Source organism: Labrus mixtus, chromosome 7, assembly GCF_963584025.1.
Source record: "Labrus mixtus chromosome 7, fLabMix1.1, whole genome shotgun sequence".
Lineage (NCBI taxonomy): Eukaryota > Metazoa > Chordata > Actinopteri > Labriformes > Labridae > Labrus > Labrus mixtus.
The window spans coordinates 1,725,136-1,743,653 of record NC_083618.1 but is presented as its reverse complement, the minus strand read 5'-3'; the positions used below and the strand labels follow the sequence as shown (position 1 = coordinate 1,743,653).

Below are 18,518 nucleotides of genomic sequence, written 5' to 3'. Positions count from 1 at the left end.
TGCAGAGCTGACTGCATATGCCCCATCTCTCTGACTCACTTTGTCTGAGCTCTTTGGAAATGTTGAGAATTTATAACTCAGCTCAAGGATAACCATTAATCAATATGCCTAAACCACATTATCAGATATCTTTTTGCTATTTGGAAATACACCAGAATCAAACATAAAATATGTGTATACAAAAAATATATAATGATACATAATATGATCCCTGACTAAGCAAATAAAAGCCCCAAAACATCTTTCCACACAGTGAAATTGGTCTGGCCCAGTTCTGTGCCGTACAACATACTTTCACCATATACAGCAATGAATTACGGTCCTCTAGTGGCCAACATCTGGCAGCCAGAACTTGGCCCATGTATGGCTCTTAACATAGCCTTATCTCAGCCAACTGTAAGACAACTATTGGCCCTTGTATACTGGCCCTCCTGTTGGACCAGACAAGGTTCGGCTCTGGTTTCAAATGTCAGCCTTAAACCAACCAATCCCTTCCCTTTGCCATACCTGGCCCAGAAGAAAAAAGTCTCAAAAACATCTGAAATATGGAAAAAATATTAACCTCTGACAACAATCCCATCAACTTAATTTATACAGCACATTAAAACCATACACTGTAAAATACATAATACCACATTAGAAAACTATAGAATAAATACAAACATAAAACACATCAAAGCAAATAAATTACAAAAACAAAATACAGTTATTAAGAAAAAAGAGAGACACATAAAGAAGTTTCTTTGGCTCTGAAAAATGTCAACCCTCAAGGATGAGCTGGTCAAGACAGTCTAGAGCCTTTCTTTTAAAAGCTTGCATCAGATTTTATAGATGATCAACTGTGTCACATTGTCAACCTTACCTTGACTTAGGGCTGGGAAATATATTGAGTCTTTAAGATATATGGATATATTTTCAAACAAGATATAGGCTAAGACAATATTGTTAATATGGATATAGTTTATGTTGCGTTAAAATAATGTTACAGAGGTGCCAGGTCACCTTTTTCTTATCTCACTGATGATGACTGACTGTCTGTCCCTCTTAACCCTGCTCCTCCTCTCTCTCTCTTTTATTGTATTTAAGGAACATTTTGATTTTATAATATTACTTTTTAAATTCACAAACAGGTAGTTTATTTTTCCATGTGTTTTCACTGAAATACATATCGATATATATCGAGTATCACCATTCAGCTAAACAATATCAAGATATGAGTTTTGGTCCATACCGCCCAGCCCTATACCTTGACTGCAAATAAAATCCCAGAGGACTTGAAATCAACCGTTGTAATTCCCCTGTTTAAAGGAGGGGATCCCACTGTGCTAAACAATTATAGACCAATCTCCAAATTTTTTGTGCAGTCTAAAGTGTTTCAACAAAAATCAAGACACAGGCGCATCCAAACCAAAGGGGGCAGGTGTGGTTGAACAAGAAAGTCACTGAGAAACAAAGAAAAAGATGGCTCACACACTGCAGGGCTCCAATATTCCAGTCTGAAGTGCTTGAAACCTTGGTAAGTGAACAAAAAAGAATATCTGACTCTCAACTCTATTTTGTCTGCTTTTCAGCAGGATTCAAACTACATTACTAGAACCCCGGCTGTTCAGTTAGAGGGTGTTACATCTGAAGTACTCTACAAGGGGGTACCACAAGGTTCAGCTCTCAGCCCACTAATGGACTTGGACAGAATCATCCAAATTGTTCTGTTAATTTTTATGCTGATGAGGCTGCCATTTACTGGTGTGCACATATATCAGCACAAGCTTTTGCAAATGTTCAGCATGCCATTTTTGACTTTTGAATAACAGCTCTGTCAGCTGTTTTATATGCAGACAAAACTTAACTGGGGTCAATGAATAACGTTTTTTTAATTATAGTTGAAGACAGTGAGCACATTTGGTATGTTGTTAAAAAGCTGAGGGTATTACTGCTGAGGTTTAAAGGAAAAAACTTGTAATTTTATGAAAATAAGAAACTAGTTGATTCCACTTTTACTTACCCTGGATGATGGTAATGTACTGTACATGAAATACTCTACTCAGAGTCTTCATATGGACAGTGTGTGGTACACTGAGATTTCTTACTCCTCATTTTAGCCTACTTTACATTTTAAATTTCATTGGACTGATTTAAGTACTAGTCGGCTTGCACATTTGTTTATCTCCATTTATAAAGCTATTATGGGCCAGATTCTGGACTACCTTGCCTCTCTTTTAACCTTGAAGGACAGAATCCACAACCTTTGCATGTTGGACATTGTGCAATTTGTTGTGCCCAAAGTTTGAACTGAGCAGGGAAAGCAAGCTTTTATGTCTTCTGCTACTTGTGCTTGGAACAGTACAGTCTGATTTTAAACTGAAAAACATAGTTACCCTGAATGTTTTTAAATCCTTTGTGAAAAAGTCTAAAATCCAAACTTTCTGTTTGCTGCTGTTTTAGCTGATGATTTTATTATAATTAGCCTATTCTTATTGTGTAAGTCAGATGTACTGCTTGAGTTTGAGTGTTTTGTTGTTGAAACTGTGTTGCTACTATTCTTGGTCCTAAATGGGACTTACCTGGTTTAATGTTTAATTAAATGAATGAATTAGATGAAACACTGTACAGTAACACATTCTAAAAAAATTACATACTATTGTGTAAAGTAAGTCCTAAATGAAGAAATCTTGATAATAGTCTTTATTGGCAAGATGTTAACAGGGCAGACACACTTTCCTTTATGAGGGACAAAAAATGACTAAAGTATAAATAAATAAATGTTGGGAGAAAAGCATACAATAATGTATAAATAAATAAATACATAATTAAATAAATGCATCAATAAATATATAAATATATATATATATGTATATAAATAAATGCAACAATTCATATATAAATAAATATATAAATAAATATATTCATATATTTATTTCTGTATTTCTGTGTCCATGTTGTACAAGGAAAAGTAAATATGTAAATGAAGTGGGCCGTCCTAACATTACTGAAGTAGGATTGGTCAATTTTGAAAAACAGACAGAAGCAAATTTACATATATACTTTTCCTCTTACAACCTGGACACAGAAATAAATATTAATTAATAACTCAATTAATGTGGAAATGTATGCATTGATACATATATAACTGTAGAAATACGCTAATAAATGAATAAATACATGTAAAAATATATAAATAGCCTTTTTCATTAACAAAGTGTATTTATTATTTATTCATTGATGTATTGTTTTCAGCATTTATATATTTATTTATATATTTATTGATGCATTTATTTAATTATTTATTCATCTATACATTATTGTATGCATTTCTCCCAACATTTATTTATTTATACTGTAGTCATTTTTTGTCCCTCATTCCTTCACCTTCTGACAAGGAAGGTCATTACAATGTTCGCCTGAACCGGCAGATGGCGGTAAATCAGCAGAGGAAACGAAAACATCAACCATACTCTCGCGATACTTAAAACGTTACGTCATTCCATGATGGCTGAAGATCCTGGTGGAACATTTTTCAATTTCTCTGTCGTTTTTCTTTCTTTCTCTCTACCTCCGCTTGCCATAGAGACATGGCAGGACTCACAGGCCCGTTAAGTGTCCAAAGATTATTGGTGTCGACATGCCCAAGAAAGGGAACCGAAAACGGCTGAAATTCAAGGCCGGGGACGTTTGTTCGGAATCAGGTCGGTGGCGTTTACATTAACTAGCATTAGCCGTCAAGCTCACGTTAGCCCGCTCACTAGTATGCTAGCCTTTTCAAATTCCTTTAATGGTGTGCTAAATACTTTAGTCTTTGTTATTTGATGTATATAAGATGGAGGTTGGGTGATTGAAAATGCATGTGTCCAGGTTTGTGTACTGTCAGTTTTGGCCACATTACTTATAAACAGCTATATATATACTTTTGTTTTTCTTTTAGTGACTGTTGCTGATTATGCTGATGCCGACCCAGCCGTTGTGAAGTCAGGGAGGGTGAAAAAAGCTGTGGCAAATGCAGTTGAAAAAGAAGGTAACTTGTGAAGATGGGGATTTTTTATTTCGTCTTATCTGTAAAGTTGATGAAGTTGTTGAAAGTGAGACACTGTGTTTCAGTGAAATTCCTCTGCGGGCTGGAAGCGTCTCAGGGTGCTGTTGAGGAGGTCCTCTCCTCTGCAGCGAACGACGCCTTGGAAAGCAGTGATGACCTAGACCCCGGAGAAGATGCAGAAAGTGAAACTAAAGTTGCCCGCAAGAAGAAAAACAAGAGGAGAAAGGGTACACCTTTTTATATGTTGAACGTTTTCACAGAGTTGAACACGAGGTCTCAACAATTTAGGAATATGAAAACCTCAGCCGGGTGTTTACTGTGATGTTTACATTTTGTCATTACAGAAAGCAGTGAGAGCAGTGATGGGCAGGACTATCCAGTGGATATTTGGTTAGTGCTCTCCTCTTACATTCGACCTGAAGATGTTTGTAGATTCGCTCTCATCTGCAGAAATGCTTGGATAGTCACTTGCACGGCAGCTTTCTGGACCAGGCTCTACAGAAGGTGAGTTGAAAGTCAGGTGTGTGAACTGACATTTTGTGTTGTTGGCATGTTTTCTTCCCCCTCTCACGTTCCCTCTCCACATCGCAGACACTACAGGATTGATACTGACCTGCCGTACCGTCTTCAGCCCGACTCTATTGGCAGGATGCAGTGTTTACGGGCCCGTGTGATTCGCTCCCTTTTCCATTTGTATGAGCCGTTTGACTTGCGTGTATCTAAAATACCTGCTCTGCCAGAATCAACACCCACAGCCCTACTTAACTCCAAGGTAAATCAGCTGATCTCAAGTCAGATGACTGTGTTGATGTGAAGCTAAAGTTAGTTTTTGTTGTTTGTATCTGTGTCAGGTCTGTTAACATTTTGTGCGGCTTGTCATTGAAACTTAAACCTTTTCCATACATATGCCTATATAAAGATATATTGAGTAGTAAGCCAGTGGGAAACAGTAGCCACCTAGGGGTGTCCAGGGGCATGTCTGGTTATGATCATTATTATGGTATCCAGGCTTTGCCCTGCCTCCACTGAAGCCCTGAAGCTAAGAGATAACCAGACTTATTTGAAGTCTTTTAACGCTGATTTCTTTGGAAGAGAACCTGCAGACTTTACCATCAATATCAAATACTTAAATATGTTTTCCTTTTGTTTTTACAGTGTTTGCTGTTCTGGGTTAGAAAGGTTATAGGGACTCGGCCAGATGCATTGTGGGAATTCAACTTTAAGTTTTTAAAACAGGTAAAAAAATGCTCTTCAAAACCAACTACATGTATTTCTAACATGGTAACCCCATGTCATATTTGGTTTACAGCTGTCTTACTTGTTTGGTCATCTTCTTTCCAGCCGGTACACAGTAAGAATGGTTGTGCCAAGTCCTTGCAAATGCCCAGACAATATATAGATGTCCATTCAAACCCAGACTCTGACTGCTACATACTTCAGGTCACCACCCTAAACTTCATCTTCACCCCTGTGGTCATGGGCATGACGCTGACCCTGGTTAGTAACTCTTTTCCGTTTGGTATTGGCTACTACTGAATATGGTAGACATATAGTTAAACTTTTTTTGCACAAGTGAACCTATAACCATTGATAGAATTAATTTAGACCGTCATGAATGTTTTTACTGAGTGAAAGTCGATTTAAGAAAACAGTAATTCTGATTTCTGTCTTAAAGAATCAAGAAAAGTGTGATTTTTAAGATAAGGTGCACTGACAGGATATATCTCCATGTAACCAAAATATCTTCAACTTGTCTCCTCATCTGTTCCCTCTTTCAATCTTTTTTGTCGTACAGTTCACAATCAACATTAGCACAGACATGCGCCACCACCGTGTTCGTCTGGTGTTCCAGGACTCTCCGCTCCAGCGAGGGAAGAAAAGGGGCGATCAGGGCGGGACCCAGGTGGTGTTAGATCCCGTACAGAGTGTGAGGCTCATGGACTGGTGGCACCCACAGTACCCCTCCTCACCCTACACGTAGAAGGCCCTGCCCCCTCAAACCTTCTACAGCAAACCATCACATCAAGATCCTTGCTGTTGTCTTCTTCCACTCACCACAGAAAAACAACAACCCATTGGCTTAATATGGCGAACACTCTTATTACATTCAGCAGCAAAGTTTTTGCACATTCACATTTTGATTGTCTGCTGTAGATGTTAAAGAAAGCCGACATTGACCTGGCCTTAGATTGGATGCAAATGCTACATTAAGTGTCAAATCATAAGTGTGTCCACCTCAGCATCACACCCTACTTGTAGTGTTACTGAGACTTAGTATATTGTGCTTTATTAGCACTTTATGTAAATCAAGTTCTGCGAGGTCCATCCACTTGTATTCATAGGGAAACAGGGTTTGTTATACAAATCAGCCATTTCTTACCACACAGTGACGAAACCCTTTATCTTTGAACAACTCCTCAGCTGGAGCAGTTCCTCTGTCTCTCTCTGGGCTGAGTAATATGAAAAAAGATACAAATTTATTTGACATGATTTAGTGAAATAAGTAGTATATTTGATAACTTTTCATATATTACAAATTACATCCACTTGTTTGGTGGTTTCTTAATTTGTCTCTTCTATAAAGCAAAGTAATGAAAATTGAAAACTTAAAATAATTATTTTTGGTGTAATCTTACTTTAAGAAAAGATGCAAAGTTATATCAGATGAAATTGCACATTATGTTTTACTATTTAAAAACTTCCATATGACGAAGATAAAATTCAAAGATGAAAATTGTGGGACATATTGCTCAGCCCTAGACGTGGCAAAAACAAACATGTATTCATTGCAATCAGATTATTTGAATGATTTTTAAGACCCTATTAGTTAATATAGACAGAATCAACTTGTGACAGTTGATGTTGTTATGGATGAACAGGGTGGAACATTTTTCCATCCTCTTGTTTATTTTAAATTCACTTGAAAATGTACTCAAACATATCTTTGTTTTGCATTGATCTGACTAATTAATATTTTGCATCACAAGATCATGATTACCTCTTTAAAAAGTGAAATGTCCCTATTATGTGACTATCATGACATTTGTCTGTGCTTGAAGGGCCAAAGAGATACCTCTGAATTTATCGTCTCATCTGCTGATTTGGGCAGTGTTATCTTTTTTTTTATGTTTCTTGGCTGAAATAATTTTGTCTCCTTGCTGATAATGTGAGCCATGTCATCCACTGCCTCAACTCGGGATGCCTCAGAGTTGCTACAGTTTTCAGTCTTTTGAGTGTTAAATGTGTCAAATTATATAAATCACCTGCTTCATTATGATGGGGTTAAGACATGAATTTATCCATCTGCCATTTACAGTGGAAACTGTTTAACTTGATTGAATTTGCACTTATACAAACATTTGAATGAAAAAAAGACATCAGCTTAATCACATACAGTACTAGAAATAAAAAACAAGTTGGTTGATGCTGTTACCACATGGCAGAAGACCGCTTGATGTTTTGTTAAGCAGTGGGTGATGTCTGCATTGGTAAATAAATGTACTGCACTGAAATTAAATCTGAAACTGCCCATCCAAACTGCCTACAGTTCTGTCCTGAAATATTGACACGTCATGATTTGTTTCCCCCTTGTGGTCATAATGGGTAATACCCGTGGTGCTCAATTTTACATCTATGCTTGTTTTTAGTTTTCTTGATGTCTGGCGCTGAATTTGCACAAGGCCATATCAACTATATTTTTATGAATGAAAAAAAAAAAGTAAATGTTTTTAAATGCTTACAACAGGACAACCAACAATGAAACATTGGGTGGTCTTTAAACCACAGAGATACTGCCTTCATCTACGAATTTTGGGATTCATACAGGGATTAAAAGTATGTGTTTCCTCTAAGTTAAATGGGTTTTAAACAAGAGGAGGAACACGTGAAATTTAATTATATAGCAAAACTCAAACTTTGGCATTGATACTAGGTAAATAAGTTAATGTTATGTAATGAATACATGTGAAGTTACTGCAGCACTATTCATTGGTTCACATTGTTAAACAGGTTTCTTAGCATACAAAGTGTTAGGCCTACCCAACCCTGACTCTGATGAGTTTGATAAGCACTGACAGCTATTATGTAAAATAATTGAATAGGTCATATATAAGCTGAACTAATGTTGGTGGTTTAAAAAACCAACATTCAAGTTGGTCTTTGATGTATTCCGGGCTAAAGTTAGAGGATCTCTAAAGACTCCCTTTGGAGTCATCGGGCATCACGTCACCTCCTCAAATTACCGCAGAGTTTGGCGAGGACACGGGGTAACTACATTTCCCACAATCCCGCTTGCGCCGTGCCATTGGTGGTGGCACAGGTGACCGCAGACGCTCCAGCGAGTTGTGACAACATCTCGACGGAGCAAACGAAAACAAATTAGCCTCCGAAGTGAGCGCTGTAACAGCCTGTGGAAATATACAGAAACTTGACTTAACAGAGAGTTTTTCTTTTCTTTTCTTTTCCACGGGACGCTGTTCCTGGTGTGTCTGCTTGTGGCGGGTTGGGTATCACCAGAGCGCACAAGAGAAGTGGACACGCACTTTTCCTGAACCTTACTACTTCGTTCTGTCTGACCTTCAGCTCGGGGTAAGTGATATTCTACCACAGCCACTGAAAGTTAGCCTCTGCTACAACAACACTAGCATCCCTCTCGAAACACTGCAAAGGAATATTAAATGCGTATGTCTCGATTTCCGTATAAAATTGTGATTTCTTTTCTTCTTCTTGGAGTTCAAAATATAAAATAGCCAACTCGTTCTTCGCAAGTAATGCCAAAGATTTCTTGAAGGCTGCTTTTCAATTAAATGGAGCAAAATCGTTAAGAAGTTTTTTTTTTTTTTGCATCGTAGTTGAGACTTGTAGACGAACTGCATTCTTAAAGCGACACTTTTAAACATTCTGGCTGCACTAGTCATAAATCACAGTGCATCCCAGTGGGGCTATGTTAAGATGTTGTATTCATCTCATTGACAATGATAGCCTACTTGAAAATTGTTAGTAGCATCACAACAAAAATGCTGAGGAAGTCCTGAGCACCAACCAAAACTTAAAAATATAGAGAACCAAAACTGAGGTACATCCAATTTCAAGGTTATTTTTTCAGACTAATTTTCACATCAATAAGGAATGCTTAAAAACATAATAGTGTACCAGTCAAAGCAGCAACATACTGATTTTTGCATGCATGAGGGGAGACTGGCACCATTTTAACATCCACTGTGTTGGACCATGATGCATCATTTACCCTCCTCTATGCTGTCATCAGTGAGCTCTCTGCTGAGAGCTGCCCCTCTTGCCATTTATAAGCAGTAGCCAGGGCCAGTATCAGTAACAACACCTCAGGTCCAGGGTATGCTGCTATGAATAAGCTGTGACTGTAAAACTCGACAGACCATAATACACTGCTGCCTGTTCAAGTACTGCGCTTGAAAATCCTGTACGGTGCACACACACAAACACACACACACACACACACACACACACACACACAAATACAGAAGGCACCACCAGCCATTTATGCGCCCCTTTGTATTGCTTGCATAGCAGGATTAATTTACCATGCGTTTATTATTAGTGTGGGTGCGTGTTGACAGAGGGACACACTTTGTTCTGCCTTATGTGGTCCATTAATGTAATGTCAGTGGATCGTTCTGATAATGACATTTGGCATGCAGCTGAGGATTTTGGAGGAGCTTCATGTTTTGTTTGACTGTAGAATATGTTCAAACTTCTTACTTAGAGCTCATGTGTACACTTATGATATACAAACTGTCATTCACCTAGTACTCTTTAAATTTAGGGGTTTTTTTGTGGTCACTTTTGCCATTCCACATTATTTACCAGGATCAGTGTGTGTTTCAAGATATAGGACTTTCTCTGAGTTACTCTGTGCTCTACTACACTGTCTCCTTGACTCCATAAGTTAAGGTCTAACTTTATCTCTTCAGCAGCTGGACAGACTGAATTCTGCTGTCCCACCTGAATATCTCCGTAGAGTTAGACGTCACTCCAACCAAGTGTTTGACATTAGCTGTAAAACCTGACTGCTGTGATCATCTGAACCATTCTACAGGAAACACAAAAAAGGTCAAAGGTCAGAATTTAGTTCTGTTATTCTTACTAGTCATGGTTATCATGAACTGAGTGCTTTCGGTCTCTGTGCATTTTTAAGAAGTTTCCCTTTACAGGCTTTACTGTAATCCAGCATTGATCATGAAGTGTTACGTAACACGATGTTGTATGACGTAGATTGTGGAAGTCAAACTTTGGGGCAAAGAGTGGCATTCAGATAAGTCAGCTGTCAAAAATCTTTGAAATGACCTTTGGATTTTGTAGAAATATAATCGCAAAGTAAAGTGTTTCTTTTTAAAGTCTGTTTTTCTTTCACTTTCTTTTCTAAAAGGATTTCAGGGAAGTTGTCCGATGATCACAGAGGTCAGTCAACAACAGTGGCAATTCTGGTTTCTTTGTTTCTTCAAATATTGCTTTTTTTTTTTCTTTTTTTTTCCAAATATAAAAGGCTTAAAACAGACGATGGACGACAGGAGAGCTTCTACCTCTCTGTTGTTCTTCTGTTACCGAGAAAACAGACGCAGTTAGATGGTCATTCACATTCATGTGGGCACGTTAAATGGCAGGTCTATATGTGAACACACACAAACACTCTGTGAATGTGTTGTCGGGGTGTTTTAAGGTCAGATAATGGAGTAAACATTTATCCATCTAACACTCATGCAGATTTTAAGTGAGAGAGATTTGTTATCAGAAAAACACAGAAATGTCTTGCATAGACATAAAACCTCTCTTCCACTGTCATTTCCTCCTTTTTATGTATCAGTTAAAGAATTAAAACATTTCCGTTGTCTATAAAAAAGATCAAATAGATGGATGTACTGTGCAGCAACACTGGAATAAAGTTAAGTATGAACTGTCCCACTAAATTAGTAAATCTGAAATTAACAGTTTAATTGAATTAAATCTTTGTATTTTATCATGTGGCTCTCAACGTGTTTGTATGATTTTCCTCAGAATGCCTCTGAACTAAAATCCTGTCAAAGGGATCAAAAACTACTACTATAGCGCTCTGCTTCATACCCAATCAGAGATCTACGATGAGAGAAAAGCTGGACATAACTACCAGTTTTTTAAAGACAAAAGTAAATATAAGGTCTATGTGTAGATGTTTATACCTCTGCTCCCACTGCACTCACTCCCTTTGTGCTGTGTTGAAGCTCATTGAGTACAGATGCACATAGAGGAGTCAATGAGGTTACAGAGTGCACTCAGTGTAAGGGGTCAGGGGCTAGTTAACATACTGAGTGGTGAGGTCACTGTCAGCAAGGTCAGAGGTGAACAGTACGTATAGAGCAGCAATGGCGCCCAGCAGGCTGATTTGCACTCTCTTCAATAAGCACAGCAACAAACCTGTTCAGATGACCTGCAAAGAAAGACGGAGTCATATGTCATGTTCTGAAACCTCAAAGGAGAGCTGATCATTTTCACTTCATGCAAACAGAGCAGCGAGAGTGCAGCAGAATGTTTGGCTCTAGTTTGAGTTAAATTGTGGAACTGGTTGAGTTGGTGGAGTCATAAACAACCTGTTGCTGATCTCTACTCTGACTCCTATTTTCTGCTTGTTTAACTGTTAAAAATAAATATCACACTGGAGGTGGAGATGTTGTCTTGGATATCAGCACTTCTGTGATTATCCTCGACTGTAACTGAATCACAGCAGTGCTGATATTGCATATTATGTAAACTGGTGTTGTTATCTTTTTTTTTACTTCTCTTTGATTTAACTCGATAAGTTCTCTGAAACCAGGGGATTTTTTGTTTGGCATGTTGGTTGTGGTATGGGACCAGTGTATTGACTGGTATACTTGCTTATAGATACAACATTTGAGGGAACATTGATTGCCGATCATATCTTTACTGATACCATTTTGAATTTTGAATACTGCTTTGATAATTTCACGCAATCATGAACCTGAAACTAGTTGAATTTTTTGCTTGACTATTTGGTTCCATTTTTGGATCCCTCAATGACTGGCATACTTGCCTATACCTGATTTGCGATCTTTTTAATATTGCTTGCAGATACTGCTGCTGTTGTATGTATTGATACGGATACCTTGTTTTACCTTTGTTGATACTGGTGTCAGTATTGGAACAACTTAATGCATAACACAACTAATGGCTACACTGGAGTGCTTCACTTTAGTGCACTTGACGCCTGTGTTTGAATTTGTGACACAAATTGGCACAAGCACTGTGTCCTCTGTGGTGTGCTTATGGAAAAGTGTGTGTGTGTGTGTGTGTGTGTGTGTGTGTGTGTGTGTGTTGGTCATGTTTTCAGCCTCATTGGATTCATGTCCGCTTGAGTTGGGGTTAATTTTCTTCAGGTAAACATTGGCAGTGGTGCAAATGCACACAGACACACTGACTGGGCTCAATAGATGTGTGAAGGAGCAGCAGGTGTGTGTAAACACGGCCTCATCCGTGTACCATATGGCCAATCTCCCGTGACCTGAACAGTTTTTCTTGCGGTTTGATGACTCAATGAGGAAAACACAAATGAGGAAATGTCTATATGTTGTTCTGGGTTTCCCTTAACAATATTTACCGTATAAGTTTGTCATTTAAGGTCGGACTTTTCAGACCACAGGAGTGACAGCTTGGCATGTGCTGTATGACAACATGACCCATGATCCATCGGAGGTGAGTGTGGGCGGGACGTTCAGGGCATGTGCTGAATGTGTGACTCCACTTCCTTATTTATCTCAACTCCACGGTTTCATATCCTCTTTTGAATGACAGACAGTAGTGATGGGTTTTCACAGTCTCTCTTTTCTTGGTAAGAATGGCGGCTGGGCTGCATGCTCATGATACAAAACAGCTGCCCTGTGTGTATGTTTGGACAACAGGACTGTTAGTGTTAACTGCAGGGGTCTATAGTTGTGACTCCCCGTGGCTTAAGCTCTCTCAGAGGCCTTGTGCAGATTTCAAGGGGTTATACTTTTCTCACCTAACAGAGACATTCAGCTCAGCTTTGCTTTTAAGAAAAGTTAAGACTTCCTGTTCCCACACTTAGATTATAAAAACATTGTAACAAAGTGCTTCCTGAACAAGTTGTCAAATCTCATTTTGATCAGTAATTATGTAATTATCTTGAATGCTATTTACCATTAAAAAAAAAAAAAAGGAACACAGAAACATTTGAAGCAATCTCACTTGTTGTCCTTGCAGATTCACTTCTTTCAAGACACTGTGTTCAATAAGTTTTGTAAAATGTCTTGAAATAGTTTGATTTTGGTTTGTGAAAAAAAAGAAAATAATTTAATGCTAAAACAGCACTGTATGTTTTCTATATGAATGTCTTTTCTGCTTGTATTGAATGCCTACACACATGTTACTGCTTTGTTCATTGATCATCAGTGTGCTGCAACTGAACATTCTTTAACTCTAATATGAACACTGCAGCTCCCTTTATAGTATGCCCTCTGGGCTCCTTAGACAGGTTTTTCTCTTGTTTTGTTTTCTGGTATTCATCCCATTGCCAGTGGCCTTAGACTTCTGACAATAACAGAAGGCCTGTTTCTTTTTGTTTTGATCAAAATTCAGTTCTTTAACAAAATAATCTGTAATGACAAAGTTAGATGTTAGTGATGACTCATGACTGTGCTAATATACTCATTAACACATCTGCCTTTGATTTGGCGCCTCTCGGTTGAGATGGACAATGTCCTTCTTGCTTGTAGCTTTATATGGCTCTCCGTTTTATACCCGTTTCCTTTTGTTCAACCTGACAAATACAATATTTCCTCCCACTTTGTGTAATGATACTTTTTATTTTTTCGCTCGTTCACAAACATTTCCTCTGTTGTAATATTGTTTAACTGGCAGTAACTTGCAGACAGTGATTTTAAAACTCTCGTATTAGATAAATATATCGGCCTGGGTTTAGGGGAAAAAATCGGGTCCGAAACAAATTATACTTTTTAGGCTATAATTTTATTATGTTTTCTTCTTACAGACATAATTGCAGCTGGAAAACCCCTATTTTGTAACTGCTTTATAATTAAAAAAGGAAGTAGAAGTAGAATGTTACCATTTGCAATTTCAAAATCCTAATCTGCTGCTATTACCCATTACCCATTACTCATAGGACATCTGACATATATCAGCCTGTCTGTGATAGAGTTGGCACGATATCAGAATGTTTTAATGTTCATATGATAGCATTGAAAATCAAGCCATATATTGATACTTGTTTGGATACGATGGCAACAAAAATAGAAGTCCTATAGGCACTTGGGATGGGTACCATTACTCGAGTGAGTACTACTCGCGCACCTGTTTATGTGTTGTTCAAGGCTACAGTACTTTAACTCCGTTAGTGTTACATGCACCACGTCAGCCGTGATCAGGAAAAGCGATGTCTGCAAGTACATTGACAAAAAAGAGGACAATAATGTGCAGATATGTGGCTTTAAACATGCATATCTAAGAAATACTAGTTCAATGCTTAACTGCATGCACCTAAACTTAAGAAGAAACTAGCAGAGACAACAGTCTCACATTACATCATGTGCAAGCCCCATTAGCACACAGTTTGGAGAAGATTAGCCTGTTGATAATGAAAACAGTGACTGGAAATATGCTATTTTTTGTTTTGTGGAGAGAGAAGACTTCTGTGAGCTGATGGCGTGTGTTGATCCAGAGTACAACCATCACCGATAACAACAACTAGAGTGGAAAAGATGCGCAGTATATGGAAAGCAGAGCAGAATTGATGGCTGATTTGCAACATGTGGACAAAGTGTGTGTTATCACAGGCTCATTGACAGCTCTCACCACACAGCCATATGTTACCATCACTTGTCATTTCAATCAGAACGGGGATATGAAAACCACTTTCCTGCAGACACGCACAGCCCAGAACACATAGCAGACCGCCTCAAAGCAGCTGCCGAGGAGCGGGGCGTGTTGGGGAAAGGCTGTTGTTCTACAATTCACTTAGCAGACGCTTTTATCCAAAGCGACGTACATCAGAGAGTAAGTACAACACAAGCAAGGATCTAGAAAAAAGGGAAGAATGTCAGTAAGTAACGATCAGCTTTGAGTCTGATTGGACACACAGGTGCTGACAGGAAGTGACCAGAGGCAAAGCACAACATTGAGGGCAGTTCTTGAGAGCTCTAATCAGTATAGAAACCATCTTATAAGTCATCGTTATCAAACAAAAACCATCGTCATTACCATCATCATCATCAATAATATGGAGACCATCATCATTAAGTGAAGTTAGTAAGTATTCATGAAAGAGCTGGGTTGTTGACTGAAGAACTGTAGTTTTTTGTTCAAACTTAAGTACTTTTTTTCGATGCTATTGATCATTTAACTAACAGAGATTGTGTTCTAAAACATGTTGCATCGAAGAGTATGGAAAGATATCTTAATATCAGAAATGTTGACAACCATAGTCTAAGATAACGGAAGTAGTAATGAAAGGATATTGGCTCCTTTATCTGCAGCAGGCACTCTTCTCATTTTGAAAGGCTTCTTATCGCTTGGGATTAGTTACGCTAAAAACACTCCAATTTCAGGTGCAGCGTTGTTCACTACCCACATTTATTGACATGTATTGGATAATCTCTTCCTCTTCTCTGTTAGTGTTTGTTAAAGTCTGTGGCAGAACATTCTGTCGGGGACATTTAGTGATGTGTTGTTATGGCTGATTGTGTGTCTTTGTGTAAAGACACATCACTTCTTTGTTTGCCAATATTTGGTCACACAAGAAATTGATACTTACGTGACACACACAGCCACACACACACACACACACACACACACACACACACACACACACACACACACACATACATACATACATACATACATACATACATACATACATACATACATACATACATACACCTTATCTTATTGATTATCACCTTCTGGAACCCCTCCTTGAACTTCTCTTGTGTTTTCAATTGTCTTTTTTCCTTTCTGTCTTTTTTTCTTCTTCTCTTTCTTCTCTCTGACTCTCTCTCTTTGAAAAGTCAAAAGGCTCTGGGGCGACTGCATTCTTTTAATGCTAATTAGCTTTTAACTTTTCTAGTTGTTATAGAATGAAAGTAGGAAAAAGGGAGTTGGAGAGAGAGAGAGGGACGTATGGAATGGTGGTGAGAGGGAGTGGAAAATCCTACAGAAAATCTGTTTTTGACTTTTCACCTCTACAGTTCACTTCATTTTTCTCTGTGTGTGCGTGCATACAGTATGTGTGTGTCTTATCTTTTAACACATCTCACAAATGCTTTCCATTCCATCTCTCCGTACATGGGGACTTTCACCCACGCAAAAGAAATGCTGTGCAGCTGGTTGGCTGGTTAATACTCTACTCCCTCTCTATGGGACACTCACACTCTCATGGATCCACACGTTTGTTTACTCGATCAGTGTTAATAATGGTAACCTCCCTTTACATAGGTTCAGTGGCAATAAACATCTAGTAGCTCTGCACATTGTGACTGTCCATATAATGCTACAACTCTCCACTGTTTGTTTTCCTGTTTGTAAATTGACTGCCTTCACAGCAGTTAGCTTAAGACAAGTTTTATTTATTTAGATATGCAAGCTTAAGTATGCAGATACATTACAAAGATCCATTGAATAAAATTAATATTTCTTTGAGGTTAATGTCACTGTGATACATATTGTTAAACCACAGAGTCAGGCTGAATGTTTCTGGTCACCTCAGGCCATATGCTGTCACACTATCAGTATGAGGAAGTCTTTTTCTTATAAGCCATAAAACATTTATTAGAAATCAGGTTCTTGACATGTGTACATTTTAAACAGGTGGATGCTTATTTGTGTGGCCAAGAATTGTTTGAACTTCAAAAGAATTCCATAAATATACTCGATATTTAAGGTTGATAACTTTCAATAAGTAATAATAAATTCATCAAACATGAAGTAAGCCATTAAAAGCATCTTTATACGTTTACATAACTGGGCAGCATCATATTCTTTGGATACGTAGTACTGATGTGATACAGATATATATCATAAGAACAAAATGTTTAAATGGTTGAAGTATAAAACCATTGCCTGGTACTCTGGCTTTAACTAGCTGGGGATATTGCCAGCATTGTTTGTCCTACTTAACAGAAAGATAGCCCGGAGTTAGCATCGCTTCTTCAGACTACATCTCGGCATATCAACACAGTCGTTCAACGCTTCCAACAGAGCTATAGATTGTCTTGAATATTGTATTTGTTTGCTATATCTTTGCAACTACAACGACTGAGGGAGTTTAAACACCACACTTGCCTGACTGACAAGTGGAAGAGGGTCCTGGGTGGTGTGTTTGTGTGCGTGAATGTCCGTGTTTGGGTCCTACCTCCTCCAAATAGGCCATTGTCAAAAAAAATACAAGGCTTTCTTGGTCAATGGTTTCCCCTCCTACACAGAGCCTTCATGATTGGTTAGACTTTACAGGAATGCAGATTTCCCAGCCAATAAGCTGTGGTCCTAGGGGGGGTCCTGCCCCTGGACAAAAATAGCCCAGTAAATACACTGCGGGCACTATGAGAAGTGGAGCTGGCCCAATGTTGAATGCTTTGTGTACAAACAAGGGATGCTTGTGAGCTGGGTGCTGCTGAACCATGCTGGCCTGTGTTCTCCTCTGTTGTGATAGGCACAACTTGCTTTGTGGCACTTTGATACCGCTGTTTGTGTTTCTGTACCCAGAGATAAAGGGGGAAAATGGGAGCGTATAAAACCATACTTACAGTCAGGTTGCATAAAGGGATGTAAGAAAGACCTCAGTCAGACAGATTTCATTACCAATACAGCACATCCAAATTAGGGCCCGACCGATTGAAAAAATCTGATAACGATATATCTGCCCTTTTCTTTCTCATATCCATGTTTGATCTGTAGAGATGTAGATATACACATTGCGTTGATCCCTCAAATGCAGTTATCAAACACTTCTGGAAATATAATAAGGCCAGATGGTCACTCAACTGGAAAGTAACTGTGTTTGCACATTCATCACCACTATGTAGAGTTTGATGCTTTTTATAATCCATATCGCACGCTCGACTCTTGACAGCCAGAAAGTTAACTGCTAGTGTAATACAATTGTTCTCAAATTAATAAATGTTGTAATATTGATGCATATCTGTGATAAAATTAGCCGATAAAGATAGTCACTGGATACGCTTATATCGGCCGACATTATCGGCTGGTCGATTAATCGGTCATGCTCTAATCCAAATACATATCCCTCACAGAGCATCCATCAATCAATTGCTGAACATAATGGACATTATGCATGTGACCTTTAGAGGTGGGAAAAAGAAATGGGTTCACTAAATGATCTGGATTTATTGGACCTAGGATCGACAATCGTGACATTATATCGATGTAGAGGAAAACAGCCACTGTGGGCGAAGAGAAGCTTGAAGAGAAAAAAACA

At 38.4% G+C, this 18,518-nt stretch overlaps 2 protein-coding genes across 4 annotated transcripts in view; both read left to right on the top strand.

Moving 5' to 3' along the window:
• Positions 1 to 3,479: 3,479 nt before the first annotated feature.
• Positions 3,480 to 7,564, top strand: tmem183a (transmembrane protein 183A). Its single transcript, XM_061042007.1, has 8 exons — positions 3,480 to 3,683; positions 3,920 to 4,009; positions 4,093 to 4,254; positions 4,372 to 4,531; positions 4,619 to 4,799; positions 5,183 to 5,263; positions 5,369 to 5,524; positions 5,823 to 7,564. The coding sequence occupies exons 1-8, from the start codon at positions 3,620 to 3,622 to the stop codon at positions 6,006 to 6,008; spliced, it is 1,080 nt and encodes a 359-aa protein (XP_060897990.1). The 5' UTR covers positions 3,480 to 3,619; the 3' UTR covers positions 6,009 to 7,564.
• Positions 7,565 to 8,357: 793 nt separating this feature from the next.
• tfeb (transcription factor EB) overlaps positions 8,358 to 18,518 on the top strand; it is a 35,852-nt gene continuing 25,691 nt past the window's right edge. For all 3 annotated transcript variants that reach the window (XM_061042000.1, XM_061041999.1, XM_061042001.1), the window contains exon 1: positions 8,358 to 8,614. The gene's annotated coding sequence lies outside the window, so the exon portion shown is untranslated. The remainder of the gene's footprint in view (positions 8,615 to 18,518) is intronic.